This window comes from Saccostrea cucullata, unplaced genomic scaffold (assembly GCF_032062105.1).
Source record: "Saccostrea cucullata isolate Sc308-1 unplaced genomic scaffold, CSIRO_AGI_Scuc_v1 ctg16590, whole genome shotgun sequence".
Lineage (NCBI taxonomy): Eukaryota > Metazoa > Mollusca > Bivalvia > Ostreida > Ostreidae > Saccostrea > Saccostrea cuccullata.
This window is the reverse complement of record NW_026927068.1, coordinates 2,114-26,196: the sequence shown is the minus strand read 5'-3', so window position 1 is coordinate 26,196 and position 24,083 is coordinate 2,114. Positions and strand designations below refer to the sequence as shown.

Genomic DNA, 24,083 nt, shown 5'->3' with positions numbered 1-24,083 from the left:
TCTTCTCTGCTCCTAGGTATTTAATAAACTAACTAAGTGCATAGTTATGATGAGAAAGAGTGCCTCTACCAAAATTGTGAATTTTATGGCCCCAGGGTGAAGGGTTCTGGTGTTGGGGGGGGGGGGGGGCTTTATTGATTATATAGTGAAATTACATGATTTCTTTGAAAATCTTCTTCTCTGCTCATAGGTATTAAATAAACTAACTAAGTGCATAGTTATGATGAGCAAGAGTACCTCTACAAAAATTGTGAATTTTATGGCCCCAGGGTCAGAGGTTTCTGGTGTTAGGATGGGGCTCTATTGATTATATAGTAAAAATACATGATTTTTTTGAAAATCTTCTTCTCTGCCCCTGGGTATTTAATTAACCAAGTAAGTAATTAGTTATGATGAGCAAGAGTGCCTCTACCAAAATTGTGAATTTTATGGCCCCAGGGTCAAGGGTCCTGGTGTTGGGGGGGCTCTATTGATTATATAGTGAAATTACATGAATTCTTTGAAAATCTTCTTCTCTGCTCCTAGGTATTAAATAAACTAACTTAGTGCATAGTTATGATGAGCAAGAGTGCCTCTACCAAAATTGTGAATTTTATGGCCCCAGGGTGAAGGGTTCTGGTGTTGAGGGGGGGCTCTATTGATTATATAGTGAAATTACATGATTTCTTTGAAAATCTTCTCCTCTGCTCATAGGTATTAAATAAACTAACTAAGTGCATAGTTATGATGAGCAAAAGTGCCTCTACAAAAATTGTGAATTTTATGGCCCCAGCATCAATGGTTCTGCTGGGGGGGGACTTTACTGTTTATGAAGTGAAAATACATGAATTCTTTGAAAATCTTCTTCTCTGCTCCTAGGCATTAAATAAACTAACTAAGTACATAGTGATGAGAAGCAAGTGTTCCTCAACTAAGATTGTGAATTTTATGGCCCCAGGGTCAAGGGTTCTGGTGTGTGTGTGTGTGGGGGGGGGGGGGCTCTATTGATTATATAGTGAAAATATGTGAATTCCTTGAAAATCTTCTTCTCTGCTCCTAGGTATTATATAAATTAACTAAGTGCATAGTTATGATGAGCAAGTGTGCCTCAATCAAAATTCTGAATTTTATGGCCCCAGGGTCAAGGGTTCTGGTGTTGGGGGGGGGGGGGGGGGGCTCTATTGATTATATAGTGAAATTACATGAATTCTTTGAAAATCTTCTTCTCTGCTCCTAGGTATTAAATAAACCAACTAAGTGCATAGTTATGATGAGCAAGGGTGCCTCTACAAAAACTGTACATTTTATGGCCCCAGGGTCAGGGGTTCTGGTGTTAAGGTGGGACTCTATTGATTAAATAGTGAAAATACATTAAATCTTTGAAAATTTTCTTCTCTGTCACTGAGTATGAAGCAGATGAACTACCTAGATATAATTATGATGAGCAAGGGCCCTAATCTTGCAGAATTGTGAATTTCAAGGCACCAGGGTCAGGGGTGGGGTGGGGGTGGGGGGCTCTACTTATATACTGGAAATGAATTAATTGTTTGAAATCTGGTCCTTTGTATTTATAAAACATTTATTTACTTTTTGATAGGCAATTTAAAGGGTGCCTTTTAAAGTTTGTGCAACCTAGGGTCAAGGGTTTATGTCAGAGTGTTAGGGGCACTACTGATTATTGATGAATATTACTGATTAGTTGGAGTGCATTTTTGTTCCCCTACCCTGCATATGGGTATTCAGTAACCAAGCTAAGCGACTGCTAAGTTTATTGTTATGATGATCAATGGTGCTCTTTCAAAATTGTGAATGCCATATAGCATCTGGCTTAAAACATGTTATTGAATCAAATTCAATACACTGTAACTGGAAAGTTGTTGCATAATGCTCAGGTGACCTATAAGGCCCGTGGGCCTCTTGTTTGCTATATAATTTCATTTCATATGAATATTATTAGATATGAATATTTTTTTAAATAACAAAAAAAAACTATAGCTATTTTTCTCAGATTTTAAAGTTAAATCATTTTTGCCTAAGTGCATAACCATAAAATGTTAAATAAGATACATTTTTTGCGGAGTTAAAAAGATTGTTTAATTATAATTATTTGAACATGTGTTAAAATAAGGTTACAGACACTCTTGTTAAATATTACCGACACCGAAATTAATTGAGTTTTTTTTTTCTGAAATGAACAATTAACCAGCTGATATTGAAAAGTAGATACATTTTCTGGGATCGTTTATATGTAATTTTTGGATTATTTATTATAAATTGGTTTTGTTAAGAGAAAAGACATCGAGTTTATCAATACACTCTTTCTTCATGTTTGCTATGATGGGTCTTTCCGTTTACCACAACGGGCCTCCATACCCGTAACCATGCAGACAGAAATAATCTTTTTCTTGTTTAATTCAATAAACCCTTTCCAGTTTAAGTTGACAATTGTAACAAACATTAATTTGTGCACATTAATGAGCAATAAGTGAGATTCACACAGGCTTATATATCCCCGCAATCATCGGTTGCTATGTCAAAAATGCAACTTCCGTTAAAAAAAGAGTGCTGGCATTTTCAAACGCAACGGTAGAAAATTTATTAAAATTCAAAACATGCAAGCATGACCGTTTTTGTTCATTGTAATACCCACCATGACGTGCGGTTCAAACGCCTTTTATGGTATCGGGTGAAATTGAGGGTATCCACGACTGGAAATATAGCGTAATTTCACTATAATAGTGAAATACCACTATTATAGCGGAATTTACGTTTCTCCCCAACCTGTATATTTTAATAATTTTTTGTAATCATTTGGCTATGTTCTTCATCATATTGAAGATTGAAAACATTGTGACAAAGACGTCTAAAAATATTTACAAATATAGGGTGAATAATTGACTAAAAATAATAGAGTTCATTTGACTATTTTTTTTTAATGGTGGACATATATTTTATGTTAATTGAATAAAAAAGAAATTATTCTTGATAAAATATTGTTTAATATTATTCAGTTAAAAAAGTTTATAAACGACGATGTTTGAAGAAGTATTTTTGTGATTTTTCATATTCCCTTTATGACAAGTACCCCTAAAAATATTTGAAAATGTGAAGTCGCTGTATGTAGATACCATACCAAGTTTCACAGCCTGTTCTAGATTAAAAAACAAGGAAACATATCATGATATCTTAACTGATTTATAAGCAAGTACTAATTTATCATTTTGAAAAGTTTGAAAATCTTGTGACAAAGACTTTTCTGACATAGGTTCTACCTTAATTCTTGTTTTACTCCACCCTTTTACTCAGTTCTGAGTATATTTTTCAGAGAATTTAATATGAAAATCAGAACAAACATTTTCATTGTTGTAACGTCTTCTTTATAATGTATATTAATATGAAAAGTTAATTGAAGACCATTTCTTTTTATGTCCCCGTAATCGAAGATTCGGGGGTATATAGTTTTATCGTGTTCGTCTGTATGTCCGTCTGTCTATCTGGCGGTTTGTTTGTCTGCAAAATCCTTAACCTTGACCTTAACTTTTCATTTATTGGAGCTATGACTTTCATATTTAATATGTATATTCCTTGTGACAAGACCTTACGTTGGGAACCACCAAATTTGACCTTTTGACCTAAAAAAAATTTACGCGGGTTATGTATTTTTTCTGCAACAGCTGCTTCCGTTCATTCCAGTAATAACAAAGAAAGCATTTTATTGTTTAAGTAAAACAATGTCGTACTACAATAGTTTTATTCCCTCAACCATAAAACTTTGGAACAGTCTTAGTGAAGATGTAAAAAACTCTCCTTCGTTACCTATTTTTAAAGCAAAACTTAAAAATTGGGGAGCAACTAATAAACCTTGTAGGTACTTTAACTTTGGTAATAGAAAAGAAAATATCTTGCATTGCGAAACAATGCTAGTAATCTTAATGCACATTTAAAAATCATTTTTTATCAGATATTCAATCATGTCAAAATTGTGGATTTCATACTGAAGATACTGAACATTATCTTATCAACTGCCCATCATATATAATGTTGAAAGAAAGAAGATGGGTGAACAAGGCGGGCAGAATGCCTATAGCGTCAGATATCAAGAAATCATATTAAATATGTGAATTGATTATTTAAATTAACTTCTAATTATTGAAATTTTTGAAATCATGAGGAAAAAAAACTATTCTGAGGGAGAAAAAAATCTCGTAAAGAATTTTCTTTCATAAAATTATTAGATAGTATTCGTGGGATTCGAACCCTAGCAATAAAAATCCGACGTTTCAGTAGCATACTGCTTTGAGACTAACGCCTTACGCGCTATGCAACACCGCTCATGTTGATTTTAGGCATTTAAATCATGTTTGTGATATGACCCACAACTTAATGGACTTGAAGTATTTCTCGGAAAGATGCTAATGTTGTGTCATAAAATTGTACTTTTAAGGTATAGTGGGTCTTCGCTCCATGTTTTTGAAAACCAAAAAATGTGTATTTTATAGCACACTTTTAGGATCATCTTTCAAAAAAATGGAGAGAAGACCCACCCATATTGAAAAATTTTGTTTAAGTATGAGAAAATGATCGTTTTTGTTCTTTTTAGTGTGTGTAAGTATTTTCATAGGCAAATATTTTCAGTCTTTGTGAGATTTTTGTAAATTGTAGAGATTTTACATAAAGTGTGCTTTAATATTAGATGAAATATCAAGTAAAATTTGGATTCAATTGAGATTAAAATTTTCACTTCTTATCTGTCGCACTATAGGCATTCTGCTCGCCTTATTCACCCATCTTCTTTATTGGTAAAAAAATTAAATGATATTGATGTTGTTTTTGAACTCGACACTCTGCTAAGAGGAAAATGTCAATACTCTTATCAAACAAATTGTAAAATATTTTCATATGTACAAGAATTTATTAAATCTTCTAAGAGACTAAATTAAGAACACTATTATATTAAATACATGTACTCTATTAAATGCATATTTTTTTCCAAATATTTGTATTATTTTAAGATGGAACAGTATGTAAATAATATGTATACAGTTAGGGGGTTGTCATCTTTTTGAAATATTACACTGATAAATAATACTTGATTGTAAATCTTAATTTTTCAATATAATTTTATTGATTATATCGTGTACAAGTATTATTATTTAATATCTGTAACTTGACCTCTTATACAAGGAGAGGGTGTACTTAGCTAGGCCTTGCCTTTTGCCCAATCCTTATTGAATTATTCAATAAAAATATGTTTAAAGTAAAGTTATTGATACAGGATCCCGATGCATTAACAACTAAAGAGTAACACTTATTTTGACAGAGTCACTGCGTGTCAGTTGGAATGTCAATCCTATATGAAAGGGAATGAGATAAATAAGACATTAATTAATCAATTACAAAGAAGCACATAGTAAAAAAAAAAGATTAAAGAATTTAAGAGATAAATGTTAAAAAGTCTATTAATTCAAGAATGTAAAATTTGCTCAGTGATAAATAACACGAACAAAAGCCGTCAAAAATTGAATAACATGTGCAGTTCTAGCGGATGGCTGGGGGCTCGGAACCACCCCCTCTCCTGGAAATTGCAGAGTACCGGTAATTAAATGTATATATGACTGCCGTCATGAGAAAAGGGCCCTTATCTTTTGACGTCACAATGCTCAGAAAACGACGTCAAAGTCGCGGTATTGTAAAAACGAAAGTAAAAAAAAAAATTGTCAACTTCGTTTCGTGATCTAGAAATAGAATTAGATTTCAAAGTGTAACAAAAATTTGAAATTTAATGCGGACATTTTTAATAGGTATATAGTATGGTATTATTACTATTTATTACGTGAATTTATTCATAATGGTGTCAAAGTACATGCATTTAACTTGATGTTGATTGATACGCGACATTGGACATGCACCTTGATAGGAACAGTGATTAAAACGATGTCTATTCATGACTAAATTAAAGATGCTGCATATTTGTTTTTGAGAAATTGCCAAATGCTTAAATTTGAATTCATGTGAAGAAGTCTTAATATTAAAAGGTATATTCCATATACTTGTATATTTTTTTCAGAGAGAGAGAAGAGCGAGCGAGAGATCTATGCGCTTATCGTATTACCGTTCCTAGTAGACAAGCCAAAACAAATATCCGAATAAAAAAACAACCGGTTAAAGTTAAAAATCCTAACCTCTTTGACTGGATAGATATTCTGGTAACATGGGAGATCCAATGAAACCTTCTACATCAACAATAAATAATTTTATACTAAATCAACAGTAAGAGATCTAGAATATGCTAAGGAAAAAATACGGTGGATGGGGATGTCATGAAAATTTTGCTAAAAATAAATTTTGTTTCAAAAACTAATTTAAAATGATCCAATAAATACATTTCAATTTTCTTAAATTTTTCCAATGAAATGAATGGATGAAATTCCAATCGAAACTGAATTGTAATATGTTCAGGAATTATTAAATACAGCTATTGTAGACTTTTTTTGAAAACATTATACCCAATTCTGAAGAAATTAACAATATATTACATCGACAGTGATATTATGAATGGGGATATTTATAAACCAGAAAAAAAATCCCACTTTAGATTAAGCGAAAAGATAGCTAAAGAAGTGCAGCTTTCCGGAAAAAAAAAACGGCAGACCGGAGAGCTACAGTGCCATCCATGGTAAAAACTGCATTTATTGTGCACAAAAAGTTGCGCTTAGTTCTGGATTAATTCTTCCAAATTCTTACCTCAATCGCGAAAAAGATTTATCAAAGAAAATACCTTACTCCTCTACAAATTACTCTCGTAGTTGACATCTGCACGAAGTGTGTCGGACGGAATATCTTTCAAACCAAAATGGCAGTATAAATAAACGAAATTTTCGATGATCTCAATATCAGGATCAGGAGGCATATTAACAACAATCATAAGGGATGTTTTGTTGTGAGAACAGTGAAATAATATACCAGGAACACACAGTTCGTAATATTTTGAGATGGCATTTTAAAACATGGAGAAATAAAATAAAGAAACAGCGCTCTTTTTGTGCGCAATAAATATATAGTTTTTTGTGCAATGAGTGGAACTGTAGTTCTCTGCTTAAATATTTTCTTCGGAGTGCTAGCGAAAAGAATTTCTGGCTAAGGTAAGATATGGCGACATCTTTTGAGAATCACTGATACCGGTAGAGCAAAAAGTAAAAGTGACAAGTGGTTATGGGTGTAATTTCCAAATTTTATGAAAATGTTTAAAATCATAAACAACTTCAAACCCTAGACAACAAAGAAGTCTACATTTAAGAATGATGAAAAAAATAAATTTTAGCACGGATGATGTTCATTGCAGAAAAAAGGACGTTCGTGCAAAACTTTAATGAGCGTGAAATATATGTCACTGACTACTGAATTCATGATATGAAGTAAATAAGTCTCGTTTTACGTTGAAATCTTCAACTCTGATACATGTACATGTATCTAAATACCCCGCATATCTGGACATTTATTAAATTTCCGTTGAAATCGAAATACTCTAAGGAAAGGAATTAATAAACAAACTCAAATATTTCTGCATTGAAAGAAAAATACTGTCTATATTACAGTCGCACGCTAGTAGCATCGGGGAAGGGGGTTCATTGAAAGTCTGGGTCCCCCCCCCCCCCCACACACACTTTTTGTTGCAGCATAGTCAAATTAGTGCAATATAGGACAAAATGTAGTGTATTATGTTTGATTAAAAAAATGATACTGCAAAAAGTCTTCTCTAAATCACCCCCCAATGGCGAAATTGGATTCGAGTTTGGACAATCCCCACGTGTTGTTTTTTTTTTATGGTAAATTGAATTTTTATTGTTGCTGCCCCCCCCCCCCCCCCCTCTTTTTAAACGATGCTACGTCACTGAGTTGTAGGGAACAGGCAAAATCGAGTCATATACATATATATTTTAATTTCGATATATCGAGTAAGTAGTACATGTATGTTTTGAACTATGACTAAAAGAAATGGATTAGAGCGGTAGATCCTAACTTAACTGCATCGCCTCATACAAAATACATAAACCTGTGTTGGACGTACGAGTATTTCATTATTGGTTAAACAGTCGCATCGAAATGTGAAAAACTTTTATTAGGTGACAGATTATTTAGGTGACAGAGGAAGATGAATCGATGACTTTTCCTGGCCGTAAAAATGTTATGTTCAAGTGAAACAGGGTAAAGGTGCCTCAATTTTTTTTTTTAAGGTGAATGTGCAGAAATATTTGTGTCCGATTTTAGTCGCGATTTACTTAAAAAAAAAGAAGTTAAAAGACAATTTCAATTTAAGGTAAAAGTTCAAAGAAAGTTTAAATTTTAGGTACAGTATATAAACCGTTCATATTAAAGACAATCTTTTGACATCATTTGCTTCTTTATTATATTTTTACACCATAACTAAGACAGACGAAGAAAATGGTTTGAATAAACAATTGATAATCCGCTTGCATGGAAGTAGCGAACATCAATTCATGCATTCATATTTTTTTTTGATAAACGGAATAAACATTTTTAAAAACAAGTTTACATATCTTGGTGTATCTGCATTTATTTCTCATTTTTCGGTGATACCGAAAATATATAGTGTTTTGATCCTATCGAAACAGTTATAGCAAAAAAGTTACGTGAGTGTGAAATGGTGAGTGAAAGATGAATTTTGATGACTGATAAGAAAATTATTTTCTTTTTAATATCGGGATCGAAGTGCTTTTTTGCTAGGGGATGCCCCGTTTTGAGCGCGGCGTCCTTCTAAGATTCTCTCTCTCTCTCTCTAATTCTTTTAATGTTTAAGAGTTACCAGTGCTTTATATATATTATGAATTGAGTGAGATTGATTTATTTCAAAAGAATAATTCGTATTGATTAAAACATGTATAATTTTTCTTACTGGATATATTATAAAGCGTTCCTATAGATTCTGTCTAGACCCATATCCCCCTTTACGATATTACTAGATGTGCTCTAAAATAGTGTAAAAATAGTTATAACATACGAAATCCCTTAGGAATAGTCACATACTAGTCTCCTGGAAGAAAAAAAAAATAATATTTTCTCAAATTTACAATTCTCAAAACGATTAGTTTATTTCAATAACGTTAATTCAAGAATTTTTGGAAATTGAATTTGACGCAGTCGACGTCATTACGTTTTCAGTGAGTAACGTCAAAATTGATTTGGTGCGCCTTACTAAAATGCTTATAAAATACTGAAAAAGTGAGATATTTTCAAAATTTATGTATATTTGCATTCAGAAAGAGTCCAGCTATCAAAATTTACCAAAAAGTGAATTTCTGAAAATTTGACCTTAAGGGCCCTTTTCTCGTGACGGCAGTCATATATATATATATATATATATATATATATATATATATATATATATATATATATATATATATATATAGTGAAGCAAAAAAATGTCTTTGGAACACATTCACCTCATCTCTCAAAAAACGTATACCCCACCAACAGCGCCTCGAAGTAGATTATTCTTACACGTTTTGGAAATATTACATGTTTTTTTTTTCTTTTTTATTTTCATTTGTTATTGCTAATTAAGGAATTTCTGGATTGGAAATTTTTGGACTAAGGATAATTCCCTTTCCCACATTGAGAAATCCCTGAATCCGCGCCTGAATAAATAAATAAACATGTCCAACCATCTTCCAAACTTTCATTTATAAATATGTCCCCATTTCTGTTCTTTGTGTATGAGGGACTGAGTAAAGGTCCCCAATTCTGTAAGCTTATGAGAAGTTGGGTCCCCTACCTTTACACAGAGGTCCCCATATTGGCACTTCCGGGTCCCCGTTTTCTAAATTCACGGATATATCATTCTAGCTCAAAGTCTCAGTCTATTTACTTATTCCAGGATACATAAGGGGTAAAATGAGTTAAATAATGCCAATTCTGCCACGAAATCGCTTAGTCCCCATTTGAAGATGTTATGGCAGGGTCCCCAGATCGAAGTCCAAACACGTGTGTGAGGGTGTGTGTGGGGGGGGGGGGGGGGTTCGAACTTTTTTCATTACCATTTTCTTTTCAAACACTCCCACTTACTCTACTTTAACCATTGGCGTCGGAAGCAAATTGTAAGGGGGGGGGGGACTAAGTGTAAGAAAAATTTTTGTTATTCCTTCAAAAAAATAAAACTGACAAGCAAACAAAAAAGGAAATGTCCGTCCAAACTCGGGGGTGTAGGTTCACTAGCAAAATTTTTCCAAACAACACCACTTTCCACATTAATTTAACCTAAACTAAAACGTGTCTGTGGAAAGTGGGGGGGGGGGGGGGGGGGGGGCTTAACCTTCTCAGCGATGTTCAATGTCTATACTATGTCTATCTTTGGATTAAAAAAAGTGGGGGGGGGGGGGCTAAACCCCCCTAGCCCACCGGTTCCGACGCCTATGTTAACTGCAATACATCATGCCTGTTGAGAGTGGGAAAGGGGCTTATCCTACGCCTCAATATATATTATGTCCATCTTTGCAAATAAAGTGGGGGGGGGGGATAAACCCCGGGCCCCCCCCCCCCCACACACAATAGTATTTAAGGGTAAAATATCAGATTTTTCAGAGCTTGCTTTGTTTACTAAAAACTCCATGATGTAACTTTCATGAAAAGAAGTTAATATGCAAAAAGAATAGTTTAAGAGAGGAAAATACATCATAACCTAACAATTATTTTCCTCCCCCTTTATCGACAAGTGTTTAATCAATCAAGTTTAACAAATACAGCGTTAAAACGCAACACTCACGGATATTGTACATATATAGTCAATTCTCAAGCTCCTTGAAACCACGGGTACGGATACGGATACGTCAGACAGAACAATCTCTATTAACAAACAACGTATAATACTTTTATATCTTGTCGTCTCTAATATCCCGTATTTCGACATTCATTTCACAATGTTATCAATGGACATTTGTTGATACATGCAACCTTTGTTGATAGATGCCATCATTAAGATAATCTAAACCATGCAAGTAAGTTTTTTTTCAGTATAATTATTATTCATTAATGCATTTCTTGTAAGAAATAAAATATTTTTAAAATAGAAATAAAGCATTTCATGAGCTTGAGGCTCCAAAGAAATACGTGGTGGTCAAACAAGTTTAAATTAATAGTCATATGTAGACATTTAGTTTGTAATACTCCTATACTAATACGTAAATGCATAGCTGCAGAACTGTAGCTCTCTGTTTGAGAAAATTCGGACAAATAAAGCAGAGAGCTACAGATCCAAGCGTTGTAAAAACCTTCGATTTACGCCGACGATTTTTTGTCGCTACTTTAGGTATTTATTTCGCGTAGTTAAAGCTTTCTCTGGCTTTTAGAATGGTATCCGATAACAATTCATATATTTAACTCTTATATTTGATACTTTGTTTACCTTTTAATGGTTCAAAACAAGCCTGAATATAGTTTTGTAATGTCGATTTAAAAGAGTTCCATTTTGACGTCCGTAACCACAAACAGCCATTTGTTAGCGTTGAGAGGTAATTCAATGATCAGGAGTTGAAGTTGAATGTATGATTTATTATCAAGTACCATTCAAAATTATTTTCAAAGCTGGGGAAAGTATAAAATACACGAAAAATACCCATAGTGAGCGACAAAAAATCGTCGGCGTAAATCGAAGGTTTTTACAACGCTTGGATCTGTAGCTCTCTGCTTTATTTGTCCGAATTTTCTCAAGCAGAGAACTACAGTTCTGCAGCTAGTAAATGCAAAGGTCGAAATGAGTATCAAATGAGTATCAAATTAAATGTATTATTTAATTTGCTCCTTAAGAATATCCCATATATACTCAACAAAAAAAGAAACGCATATTGTTTTACTCAACAAAGAAATTTTGAAAAAGTATATGGAACAACGACTTTTTTTATCAGTGGATACATGTGATCTATTTAAAGGAGAACCTGGGGTTTTAAAATCCAAGTGTTGAGTTATTTCCCTTGAATAATCATGTTTATGAAAATAGTGTTTTTCATTATTTCTTGTAAACTGGGGATCTATTTTCTTTGATATTATGGATTTAGATAAACTATAAACACTCCTGTTAAACCCATATTTGAGATTTGATAACAATGTTGCAACGTCATGCCTTAACAAAGATGAACGCAACGCAGGCTAACTATGATGATAACCGGAGCTATGCAACAGGAGGTTGCAACTGCACTTAGTGTACATCAATCGGCTTTGCAGGGTTTAACGTTCGTCACCACCAACTAAGAACACGGATAACAGACCAAGAACTGGCCGTCAACGGGTTACCACATCCAGACAGGACCGTCAGACTCCCCTTCAGCAATCGATTAAGAATTGCTGCACAAACTGCTGCTACAATTGCTGGTTGAAGAAATCAGCATAAAGTGCACAAAATGTTTGCAAGAGAGTGAGAGGAGCTGGTATTCATCCACGACATCCGTACATCGGAAACCTACTGGCACTGAGACGTCGCGCAGAACATATTGTTATGACCCTTGAATTTTGGGGCGATGGAAATGACATCAACTTGACTTTTCAATTCGCAACATAGGACATGTTTGATTTTAATCACAACACACTCTAAAATCGCTTAAATAAAATAAGGTTAAACTGAAAACTCAGATTTTCATATTTAATCTGAATAACGGTATTCGTTTCTTTTTTTTATTGAGTATATTTACCTACAAAACATCATATGTATGCAGACTATATTATTTAAAACATGTCATATTTGCAACTTGGATATTTACCTTTAAATTTCATAGTACATTTCTTAACAATATTTTAATCGTGTTGCTTTGCAGAGAGGGTTTCAAATCAGTTTGTCTATAGCAGTGGTTGTGTTTCTAAGCGACCTTGCTTTAGGACAGCAGCCATACACAATCGGTTCAAGACTTGGGGACTTGACAGGCACTGTGAAAACGGTCAATAATGGTACAACCAAGGTATTCAGCTTTCTCAACATTCCATACGCCAAGGCTCCAGTTGGGGCCCTACGATTTGCTAAACCAGAGCCATATGGAAGATGGGAAGGGGTACTGGATGCCACAAAATTAGGAAGCGCCTGTATTCAGGCGCCGGATCCTTTCAATAAAAGGACCTTTAAGAGTCTCTCCGAAGACTGTCTTCAGTTAAACATCTATGTACCTAATAATTTTACGTCAAAAAAGAGAAGCGTTATGGTCTGGATTCACGGTGGGACGTATAATTACGGATCGGGCACGCTTTACAATGGCACGATGCTGGCAGCTCAGGGTGACGTTGTGGTGGTCACCATCAACTACCGTCTCGGTATCTTTGGCTTCCTATCCTACAATGAAACCATCGCCAGGGGTAATTACGGATTATGGGACCAAATGCTGGCCTTAAAATGGGTGCAGGATAATATTGAAGATTATTCGGGTGATCCCTCGTCCATCACAATTTTCGGAGAATCTGCAGGAGGATTTAGTGTGTCGCTTTTATCGTTGATTCCAAGGAACAAAGGACTTTTCCACAGAGTAATAGCCGAGAGTGGAGTGTCTGATACTTTCTTATCGTTATCTCAGCATGCCAAACTCACGGCTACTGCCCTGGGAGATGCTCTGGGATGTGTTTACGATCCATTAACAAGGAATTTTAAAACAGTTCTTTACTGCTTGAGATCCAAATCAGTTGATGAAATTTTCAAAGTTTTAAATATCTTTGGAACTTACTTTATATCTTCCTTGACTATTGAAATACCCTTTGCACCAGTAATTGACGGAGAATTATTCAATGAGTTTCCATCTAAACTTCTATCTAATCCTTCATCGGATGAACTCGCTTTCTTTAAATCATTAGACATGATCATTGGTAATTGTAATATGGAGGGGTCGTTATATTTAGCAATGACCCCCGAAGAACAGGACAGATATGGCTTTAATATAAGCACCGGGATCCCTCAGGAATTCTTTTGTGATAACTTCATTCCTGCCATTGTGCGAACTTATTTTGACTCTAATGCCAAAGTTTCCAAAGCTATTTGCGAAGAATATAAAGTAAATAATGATCCTGATGAACAAAGCAGACAAGTTCTCCAAATGTATACAGACTTATTCTTTATTTCTCCGACATTTTCATCTTTATTTGCTCACTCCAACAGTAAAACTTATAAAATCACAAACACATTTCAGTATTTGTTTAACAACAAGACCCCATTGCCTTACGGTGCTCCAAGACCTGCATGGTACAGAGGTTCTGGACACGCATCAGAGCTACCATTACTCTTTGGAATAGAAGATCTTCATTATCGACACATAGATGTTACAGAAGACGAATTTAAACTGGCTTTAATAATGAAAGATCTTTGGACTAATTTTGCCAAAACAGGGTAAGCTTTTTCCCATCTTACTAAAGTTATTAAAAGTTTAGTGTTTACAAGGCAACCTATGTGCTGTTCGTCAGTATTTGCAATTGTAAAGTATCGGGTGTATGAAGAGTGGGGTTTTCAATACAAATATTCTTTTTAATATTCTTTTTTGCTCTTTTTTAAACATATAAAAACTATTTTTCTGTCTACTTTTTTGTAGGAATAATATTATGATGTAAATACAATGTGTTTTTGTTTTACTTTCCAGCGACCCGAACGGATCAGGACTTCCAAAATGGCCCCAGTTTGATCCTAGCATGCAAACCTATCTACAACTCAACTACGCTAATCTGACATCCCTAAATAAGTACGAGGCAGAGAGAATGAAATTTTGGTTAAATACTATACCAAACATCATCCATGCTAATTGAAATTAATTGTATATTTAAATTAATAATTTATATTAAAGTGTTCTGAAAACTACCCAATTTGTATTTATTTATTTATATATCACCAAGATTTTTGCGTTGTCATGGGTGATAACTCTGAAAAAGATGACCAAGGCTCTGAATAAAGTTTACGTCGTTTATTGATGAGTTTCCAGCAAAAAGTGACGATATTATGTGACATATAAAAACATAAGTAATAAAACAATGAGTCTTTGCACTTGGAAAATACTGTGCAACAATACCTTAGAGTTAAGATGTTTAGTGACCACATTACATAAAACCAATGATTCACATGTGCACATAATATCATATAAAAACAAATGAACAAATACTCTACAAAATACTCTACAAAGGTGGGGAAAATTAACTAAAGTGGTGAACTCGCTTGACCATGATGAGGTAAACATTTATGAAGACAACAGGATGTTTGATAAACAAAGATATTAAATGAAAATTTATGAATTATTTCAAATGTTCAATCTCAATGGACAAATGAAACAAAAATTGTAAGATTAATTTTGAATCAGAAATATGAAATGTTTGAGCCTTGAATTTTACTCATTGGATGAAACTAGAAACATACAAAATATAGTTATCACACTTGCATATTAGTGCACATATACTACGCTTGAATACATGTATGTAATCAAACAATGTAGAAAATATTCTGATTGTTACAAAAAGTATAAAAATGCAATAGTTTGATTGATCGAAAGGTGTTATACTTACAGTAATTGTTTCGAATAATTAATAAAATACAAATTCTTAAACATCCAATTTTATGTTAACGCCTCAAAATCTACCTGATTCAAGATCAATAATTTACCGCCTGTCAATCATTAAAAAAAAACAATAGCTTCTGATTTGATTGACAGATCAGCTACCTGTGCTACCTGATAATCTGAGTTTGCATGTTTTCGAAGACAATTGCCAAACTCTTTCATGTACCCGCCTTGTATACACGCGGGTTAGAAAACTCCATATGTTTGAATTTTATTTCAAAAAATAATTGAAAGGACGTATATTATTAAAACATTGACATCATAACATATTTCTTTTCTATCTTCACTGCTGTTTGTTACCTGTAAGTGTTATATCGTCCACGATACCTGTAGAAAAAAAGACCGTACACAGAAACCGGCTCAATTTGCCGTAACTGGACGTCCGATGATTAAAATTATTTTTTATGAAATGGGATAAAAGAAAAATATTCAGCATTAATGGCATATAGTTTACAAAAGATGTTTTATTATATAGAAAGGCTACAATCTGCACGAAGTGGTACAGAAATTTATGTCAGAATTAATGCTCGAATTTCCTCTAGCGTCTGTCTATATTCGTAATGTAAAGGTGAAGATAATAATTAGTGATCGATTCTGAGGAGACATCTTTTTAACGATAAAATTTTGTTAACACACGAACAATCAAAAATATTGAATATTTTGGAAATTGTTGGCCAGAAAATAAAAAAAAAAAATAAATTCCGATCGTTGTAATTGTTCACATGCACGACGGATAAATGGATTCTGTATTTTTTATTTCATTTATTGAAGATTAAAAAAACAATATGTGATATAGTTTATCACAAAAAAAAAAGACTTCCGGTTCCGGTCGAATGGAGGCGCAAAAAAATTTAAGGGAAGTTATTTAGTGAATTTGCAGTGGTTTAGAGCATAAATTAGATGTATGTTTTTGATTAGGGAACATCTAAAATGAGTATATAACTCATGGCCACCATCTTGGGAAAATTTCTAGAGGTACGTCATAAAGAAATCCTTTGTGACACTTTGGCGCAAAATTTATATATAGAAAATGCCATTCACAAATAAGGACGGTGCAGAAGAAGTAAAGAAACAAAGATCATCTTCTTCATCAGCAAATAAAGGTAAAGGATCCAAGAAAGGAAAGGAAAACTGGAAATGTGAAGTGTGTACACAGATATTCATGAAAGATGATGACAAAGTGGTACAATGTGAGTACTGTAACAAGTATTATTGCATTACGTGTCTGGAACTCTCTGATAAAGAGTATGACAGCTTTAACAATCAAGTGCTACACTGGTTCTGTTCGAACTGTGAAACGAAAGTGATGAAAAACTTACGGGTAGATCAAGAAATTGAAGCAAGATGCAAAACATTTTTCAAAATTATGGAGGATCGAATGATGAAAATAGAGACAGATATGCAGGAGAAACCCAGCGTTTCGAAAGTGGAGAGCATGATTGCTGAAGCTTTATCCTCCCAGGAACATACAGAAATGACAAGCAAAATTAGTGAAGCCATCGAGGAGTCAGTAAATAGTAAGGTGACTGAGCTAAGAGACAGTGCAGTGAGAGAAAAAAAACATTATTATATATGGCATAGAGGAGTCTGAGGGGAAAGAAGCTTTTGAAAGAAAAGAATTTGATACAAATGTATTGCTTGATTTATTCAAGGCCATTGAAGTATATCCAGTCAGTATAAAGAATGTGGTTCGTCTTGGTAAAAAGAAGACACCGAAAAGAAAAAAGAATATTTTAATGATTTCGTATATATAAAATATGCATGAAAGATAATTTTATTAATTTTTTTCAACTCCTGTGTAATTGTGTATTTCTTTCCATTTTTGAAATGACAGAAAAAAGCAGGCATTCATTTATATTGAATTTAGCAGGTGTACATAAATTGCCCTCATATGGCATATACCGAGTACTAGCGCGTGCATGTTCCCTCATTTTAATATGTAAGTTTACATAATTTTTACCTCCAAAAGCTAAAGATTTCCTTTTCCAGAGTTTGAGTTCGTACTCCAAATCCGTTGAGTTTGACTCAGTGGAGATTGTACTCCAAATTTTTATAACCTCAAATTTAGATACGTACTCAGTGGAGTTCATACTCAGAGTTTGGAGTTTGAGTTGGAGAATGAGTACGCTTAAAGTTTTATAACCTCAGGGCCAGAGGATAGTGAGTCATCTGGGGAGGCATTCTTAGCAAGACCAGTCAAGGTAACATTGATGAATGTTGAGAGCAAACAAAACGTCATGAGAAATTTGTCGAAGCTAAAAAATATCCCAGCACAAAGTAAGCTTAGAAAGTTGAGCGTTACACATGACATGTCAAAAGCTGAGAGGGACAAGAACAGGGAAAAGATGCTCGAAGCAAAAGCTTTAAACGAAAAGGAAAAATCGGGAAAAGTGAAGTTTATTGTAAAAGGTCCACATGGGAGAGAAAGATTGTGAAAATCAGAATAAAACAGGGAGACTAAAAGACAAAGTAAATGCTAATGTAAATAGCTGTGTAAATACGTTAAAAAGACCGTTGGTCAAGATATTAAAGGGACAAGGGAAAATCTGAAGTGTATTAATACAAATGGATTAAGATCAACAGATGGAAATAACAAATTATTAATAGGATGCATTTACAAAAGCCCATCTTCATCGGAACTCAATATAAAGCCATTGAATGAACTAATAGGCAAAGCCTGTGACCTTAAATTTTCACATCTCCTTATTTTGGGAGATTTTAACTTTCCAGAAATCGATTGGTCTTCATGGAGTACAAGAGATGACAACTGTGCAGAATTTCTGGAATGTATCAGAGACAATTACCTGCATCAGGTGATAAATAAAAATACCCGACTTAGACACGGTCAGAAAAGCTCTTTATTGGACCTTATACTAGTGAATGACTGTAACAACATTGGTGATATAGAATACTTAGACCCATTAGGATCTAGTGACCAGAATGTGATAAAATTCAAATATAGTTGCTACATCAAGTATGCAAATACCAACTGTGAGAGATTGAACTATTATAAAGCAGATTATGAAGGAATGCGCAAAGAGTTAGACATCGATTGGGATTATATTATGGAAGCTGATGATGTAAACACTATGTTGGAAAAGTTTATTAACAGATTTGATAATGCAGTAAAAAAGTTTATCCCCAAAAGCAAACCTAGAAACACAAAGGGAAACATTCCACTGAGCAAAAACACAGTCAGGAGCATAAAAAGAAAACACAGACTATGGGAGAGATACATGGAAGACCGAAGCAAAGAAAAGCATATAGAATATTGTAAAGCCCGAAACAAAGTCAAGAGATTAACTCACAAAGAAATTGCAGTTGTAAAGTATCGGGTGTATGAAGAGTGGGGTTTTCAATACAAATATTCTTTTTAATATTCTGTTTTGCTCTTTTTTAAACATAAAAAACTATTCGATTAAGACAACCCGTGTCGCACTAGTGTTAAATATGCGCATGCTCACTGATTGAAATCTAGTGATCTAAATAAAACATCTCGTGTTGTATAGTGTTTACTTAAATATGGCGGGGAAAACAGTATATTCCCCTCGCTTTCGGAGCGGATGTATAAAAATAGATCAAAAAAGCAGAAACCGACACATCCTGAAAATGTGTTGTGAATCTGTGTTCAGTGAGTGTGAATTTATATCTCAGCAGACACTCTCACAACTGGGTTATCAATATCAAGGGAAAACTTTTTGAAAATGGATTTGAAATTTTCTGGTTTTGAAGAGGACAAACAATTGATCAATAAACAATTTCCAACTAACAAATAAAGAATAACAGATAATTTCATACAAAACCTCGTAACTGAATTAATTGTTCAACAGAATGCATTTTTTACAGATAAAACATGTATACAGGGTTCGACATTAACGTTAGTCCGTTAGTCTCAGACTAATACATTTTCATTCGGACTAATAAAAGTTGTGGTTAGTTAGTCCGAATGGACTAACAAAGTTTTCTGAGGGAAAAAAAATACCGATGTTCTCAGCATCTTTCACTGGAAAACCACATATGTATTTTTAGCTTTCTAACTTCTTGGCGGGAAGTTATGTAATTCTGAGTCAATTCGGCGTTTAATTTTAGGACTCATTTGTATGAAATTAAAATCATACGATCGTAGTTCCTGATCGCACGATTTCAACGAATCATGGTATAAGGCATTTCATGTAAATGCTTTGTTTATTTCAAAAAAGTATTATAAGTACATTGCAATGTTAATTCTATTTATTTATATTTTTGACGGACTCATAAAATTGTCCGCGGACTAGTAAAAGTAAAGAACCACTAGTCCGGCCGGACCAACGCCTAAAAATGTTAGTATCGAACCCTGGTATATTATTTATCCTTGGAATATTATTTAAGAATTCAACACCTCCTCTTTATAAAAAAGAAGAAGAAGGAGGAGGAGGATGTCTTCACATACAGACGTGTCAATAGTTTTTTAATATTATAGTGGCGTACCATCGTTTTTTAAAAAAAAAAAGATGGGGGGGGGGGCAAGCCAGAAAACTTTTTTTACTAATCTACTAGTAGTTGCAATTAAAGTACATTGGATTATTTTTAAAAATATATTTAAATGTCTTTTCTTTAGACCCATGGCTCTATAATTATGTTTGCAATGTAAATCAAACATAACACTGTACCAAAATCATTTACTTGATGTAAATAAATAGTGCGATAAGATTCATACTTGACCTCTGAGCACCTTTTCCCAATATTATGGCTTTCCAATTGATGTTGGCTTTTTCAGGCTTTGACCTCTTGAGTTTGAATTGACAGGAAGCAGAGATAGCTACCTCTGAAGGTCAGTCTGGAGTGTTTTCTGCTGCATTCAGAAAGTATGGGGTGTATAGTAGTTGTAAGTAGCGTTACAAAGGTGTTTCTTAGTCTTAGGTTTAGTTTGTGTAGTATTGCCGGTAGGTGCAGTTGTGTTGTAGTTTGAGTTAGTAAGTAGGCTTTAGTTGATAGTTAGACAGCTTAGAGGAGTGTAGGTTACTATTGTAATTAAGGTATTTGTTAGTTAGTGCATGATTAGTGCTTGTGGTGGATAGGTTTGCATGATTAACACCCTAACAAGCAGGGTTCTCCATGAGCTGTTTTACTGTGTTGGTCCCGACACAGAAAAATGTTCTCCGACACAGTAAAGATTCAAATTTTATCTGTGCGACACATTAAAATTTTGCTGACACAGTAAGATCTGTGATAATAAAAAAAAATTGAAACATACAAATTCTCTCTATCTGAAACATAATTGATCAAACAATTTTACCATCTTTCAATTCTATACGATGTCTAGATCACTTAATTATGCTTTCACCTTGCATAATCAATTATTTCCTAGACCCTCAATGGACTTGACGCATGAAGGAACAAGGACAAAAAATTGGATTTCAAACTTCCATGTAACGCTTAATTGGTACTAGTAGTTGCAATTAAAGTACATTGGATTATTTTTAAAAATATATTTAAATGTCTTTTCTTTAGACCCATGGCTCTAGAATTATGTTTGCAATGTAAATCAAACATAACACTGTACCAAAATCATTTACTTGATGTAAATAAATAGTTTTCAATTTTCAAGGAACTTTTAAAAGTATTTTACTATTCCGAAGTCTCTTTTTTTGTAATTCCTTAATTCGATCAATAAAATTGACAAAAATTTATGACAAATTTGCTTTAAAAAATTGTAAGTAGTTCAACTTTATAGACAAGAATTTCCTCTGCATTTCACAACATGAGCTAATATGTTCGACCATACTATTTTTATAACGAATTGGTGATTTTTTTTTTAAATTGTGTGCATGTATTCTTAAGTAATTATAATGAATAGTGAGTCAGTTGCAAAGAGCCATAGCGCATTTGATAGTCACTTTCGCCTACTCTAATAGTGATTTTTTAAATACTTTGTTTAACCAAAATTTTGTCATACAATGTTAGTTTATACATGCCTCAAAGCAACCCACACAAAAATAATACTCAATTATTAATATATCCCTCATATGATAGGTATAAAAATCGTTCAGTTTATATGGAGAATATGGTAAATACTGAGGTACCCCCCTAAACAATGACAAACTGTAGGAAAAGACCACCCTTAACCAGAAAAACAACTTCTGAATAATTTTATTTGGATATGACTGCACTTCTTTACGTTTAGATAATTTTGGTTAAAGGTGGTCTTCATATTGAAAATGATGAAAAAATGTATTTAAGTTTTCTTCCAAAACTATTTCAAAATTCAACAATCTGTCTTAATTTTATCTATTTACTTTTTCAAGACGTCGTGGCGTAGTGGTATGATTGCTGGATAGAAGACATAATGATCGTGAGTTCGAGTCTCACAGTGCGTGTTAGTTATCCATGATTTTTTTTTTCTCTGTGTGCATTTTCCTATGTTTTCTATAATTATTTTATAATACATATATAAATAATTTTTAAAAGAGATATATAATACAACATTACACATTGAAAGCATCTTGGGGAAAAACAGTCTTAAACTATTTTAATGACCTAAATTCATAGCTGCTTTTCTGGGTTTTTTTTTCAAACAATCTTTCAAACAATCTTGTTTAGAATAAGAGTATTGGACAAGTAAAATTGCTGTCATGCAACAAACTTGCAACTGTGAAAATATAACACTGTTTCACAAATGATTACGTACATGTAATTTGATTTTGAATTGAAGAGGTACATGTATCTATAAATAGAAACAGGTGATTTCCTTTTAAATACTTGAGTAGGCCGAGTTGTCGGTAAGGCAGCTATGGCTCTTTGATCGCTAAAATACCGTGAAATTTTAGTGCTTTGCATAAACTATGCAATACAGTAAAATTTCAAACAATGGAGAACCCTGAACAAGTAACAAGCTACTAAAACTACTAACGTCTGCTAAATGTTGTGTGACGTGTCTAGTGTGTTGGTGTTAGTGTCTGTGTGCTTGTCACCTCTCGCTTTCAGCCATCACCGCTGGCTAGCAGCAATGCGAAAAGGGGGAAGAAATTCTAATGTCTTCCCCTGCCAGTACATAGCCTCTCCACAACAAGTCCTATGCGATGCCTCCATGTGGAAGCAGATGGATACTGGGTATCATTTTGTCCCAGGCTAAGTTCGCAAGGGCGCACGGGAAGATGAGTCTCAAAAGCATTGATAAACATCTCATACAGTCAGGGGCATGATGGAATCAAGTTATTTTTTTAAATAACTTGTTTAGGTTACTTCACTTATTTATTACTAAACAAAAAAGTAACTCATTTGAGTTAATGCTTAAAAAAGTAGAATGCATATCAGTTTTGTAAAAAAAATATTCATATTTTGAGTTTGCTACTGATGTAAGATGACTTAAGGCGAAGAAAGTTGTAAATATACTGTAGATCACTAAATTTTCGCGACACCTTATTTTCGCGACATAGTCATTGTCTCTTGATTAGCGAGACAAAATTTTCACGAATCGTGGTTACTGTTCTATATAATCTTAAGGAATACTATTATGCGCGAGAATTAAATTTTCGCGAGTACGCTGTCTCGCGTAATTACGCGAAAATAAAGTTCTCGCGAATAAAAAGTGATTTACAGTATGTACTTCTTTTAATAGACTCCACAGACTTAATATCTCCTGAGCAGATACAATGATATATAAAAAAATAAGATGATATTTTCAAGGAAAAATAATTCCATTTCATTAACATTTCAGAGGTCAATTACACATCTTCCACCAATTTTGCCAACATTGAGACTAATTTTCCTAAAATCTATGGATATTACTGTAAGTCTCTATGTCTTACATTTTTTGTGCAAAGCTGTACAATTTTGTGCAAGAGTTTTAAAGTGAGGTGGGTTAAGGATGAAATAATTGAAATGAGTTATAATTTGTAGGATTTCAATGTGTTAATTCTGAAAGATTGATTACTTTTACTGTCATTAGCGTTTTCCATCTACTTGATAACCCAAGCACAGCATGAATAAATCTATTCAGATGCCAGTAGGTTTACAATAAAGAGTAGTAAAGTATCAGTAACAGGAATAAGTTACTGAAGAAAAGCATAATCAGGGAAAGATAACCCAAAATGTTGACATTTAATAACTGAAACAAATTATTTCAAAAATAACTTGTTTCCATGATGCCCTTGACTGTCATATAGGATCTCTCCTGATCACAAACGCAATTTAGTAGTAGAATCAATTGATATAAGTGCTGGTTTTTAAAAGAAGTGAACCTTTGTTCATTTTATGTCTTTGTCATCTTTTTAGCTCACCTGAGCCAAAGGCTAAAGTGAGCTTTTCTGATCACATTTTGTCCGTCGTCTGTCCGTCCGTCCATCTGTAAACTTTTCACATTTTAGACTTCTTCTCAAGAACCACTGGGCCAATTTTGACCAAACTTGGTACCAAGCATTCTTGAGTGAAGGGAAATTTAAATTGTTAAAATGAAGGGCCAAGTCCCCTCCGAAGGGGAGATAATCAAGAAAAGACAAAACTAGGATGGGGTCATTAAAAAATCTTCTCAAGAACCACTGGGCCACA

At 33.7% G+C, this 24,083-nt stretch overlaps 1 protein-coding gene across 1 annotated transcript; it reads left to right on the top strand.

Annotated features, from left to right (window-relative positions):
- The first annotated feature begins 10,853 nt into the window (after positions 1-10,853).
- On the top strand, positions 10,854-14,800 carry LOC134273371 (carboxylesterase 1E-like). Its single transcript, XM_062755566.1, has 3 exons — positions 10,854-10,991; positions 12,801-14,347; positions 14,595-14,800. The coding sequence occupies exons 1-3, from the start codon at positions 10,986-10,988 to the stop codon at positions 14,755-14,757; spliced, it is 1,716 nt and encodes a 571-aa protein (XP_062611550.1). The 5' UTR covers positions 10,854-10,985; the 3' UTR covers positions 14,758-14,800.
- The last annotated feature ends 9,283 nt before the right edge of the window (positions 14,801-24,083 follow it).

Coding starts and splice junctions, on each gene's coding strand:
- LOC134273371 (XM_062755566.1), top strand. Junction 14,348..14,594: donor ACTAATTTTGCCAAAACAGG/GTAAGCTTTTTC, acceptor TTTACTTTCCAG/CGACCCGAACGGATCAGGAC.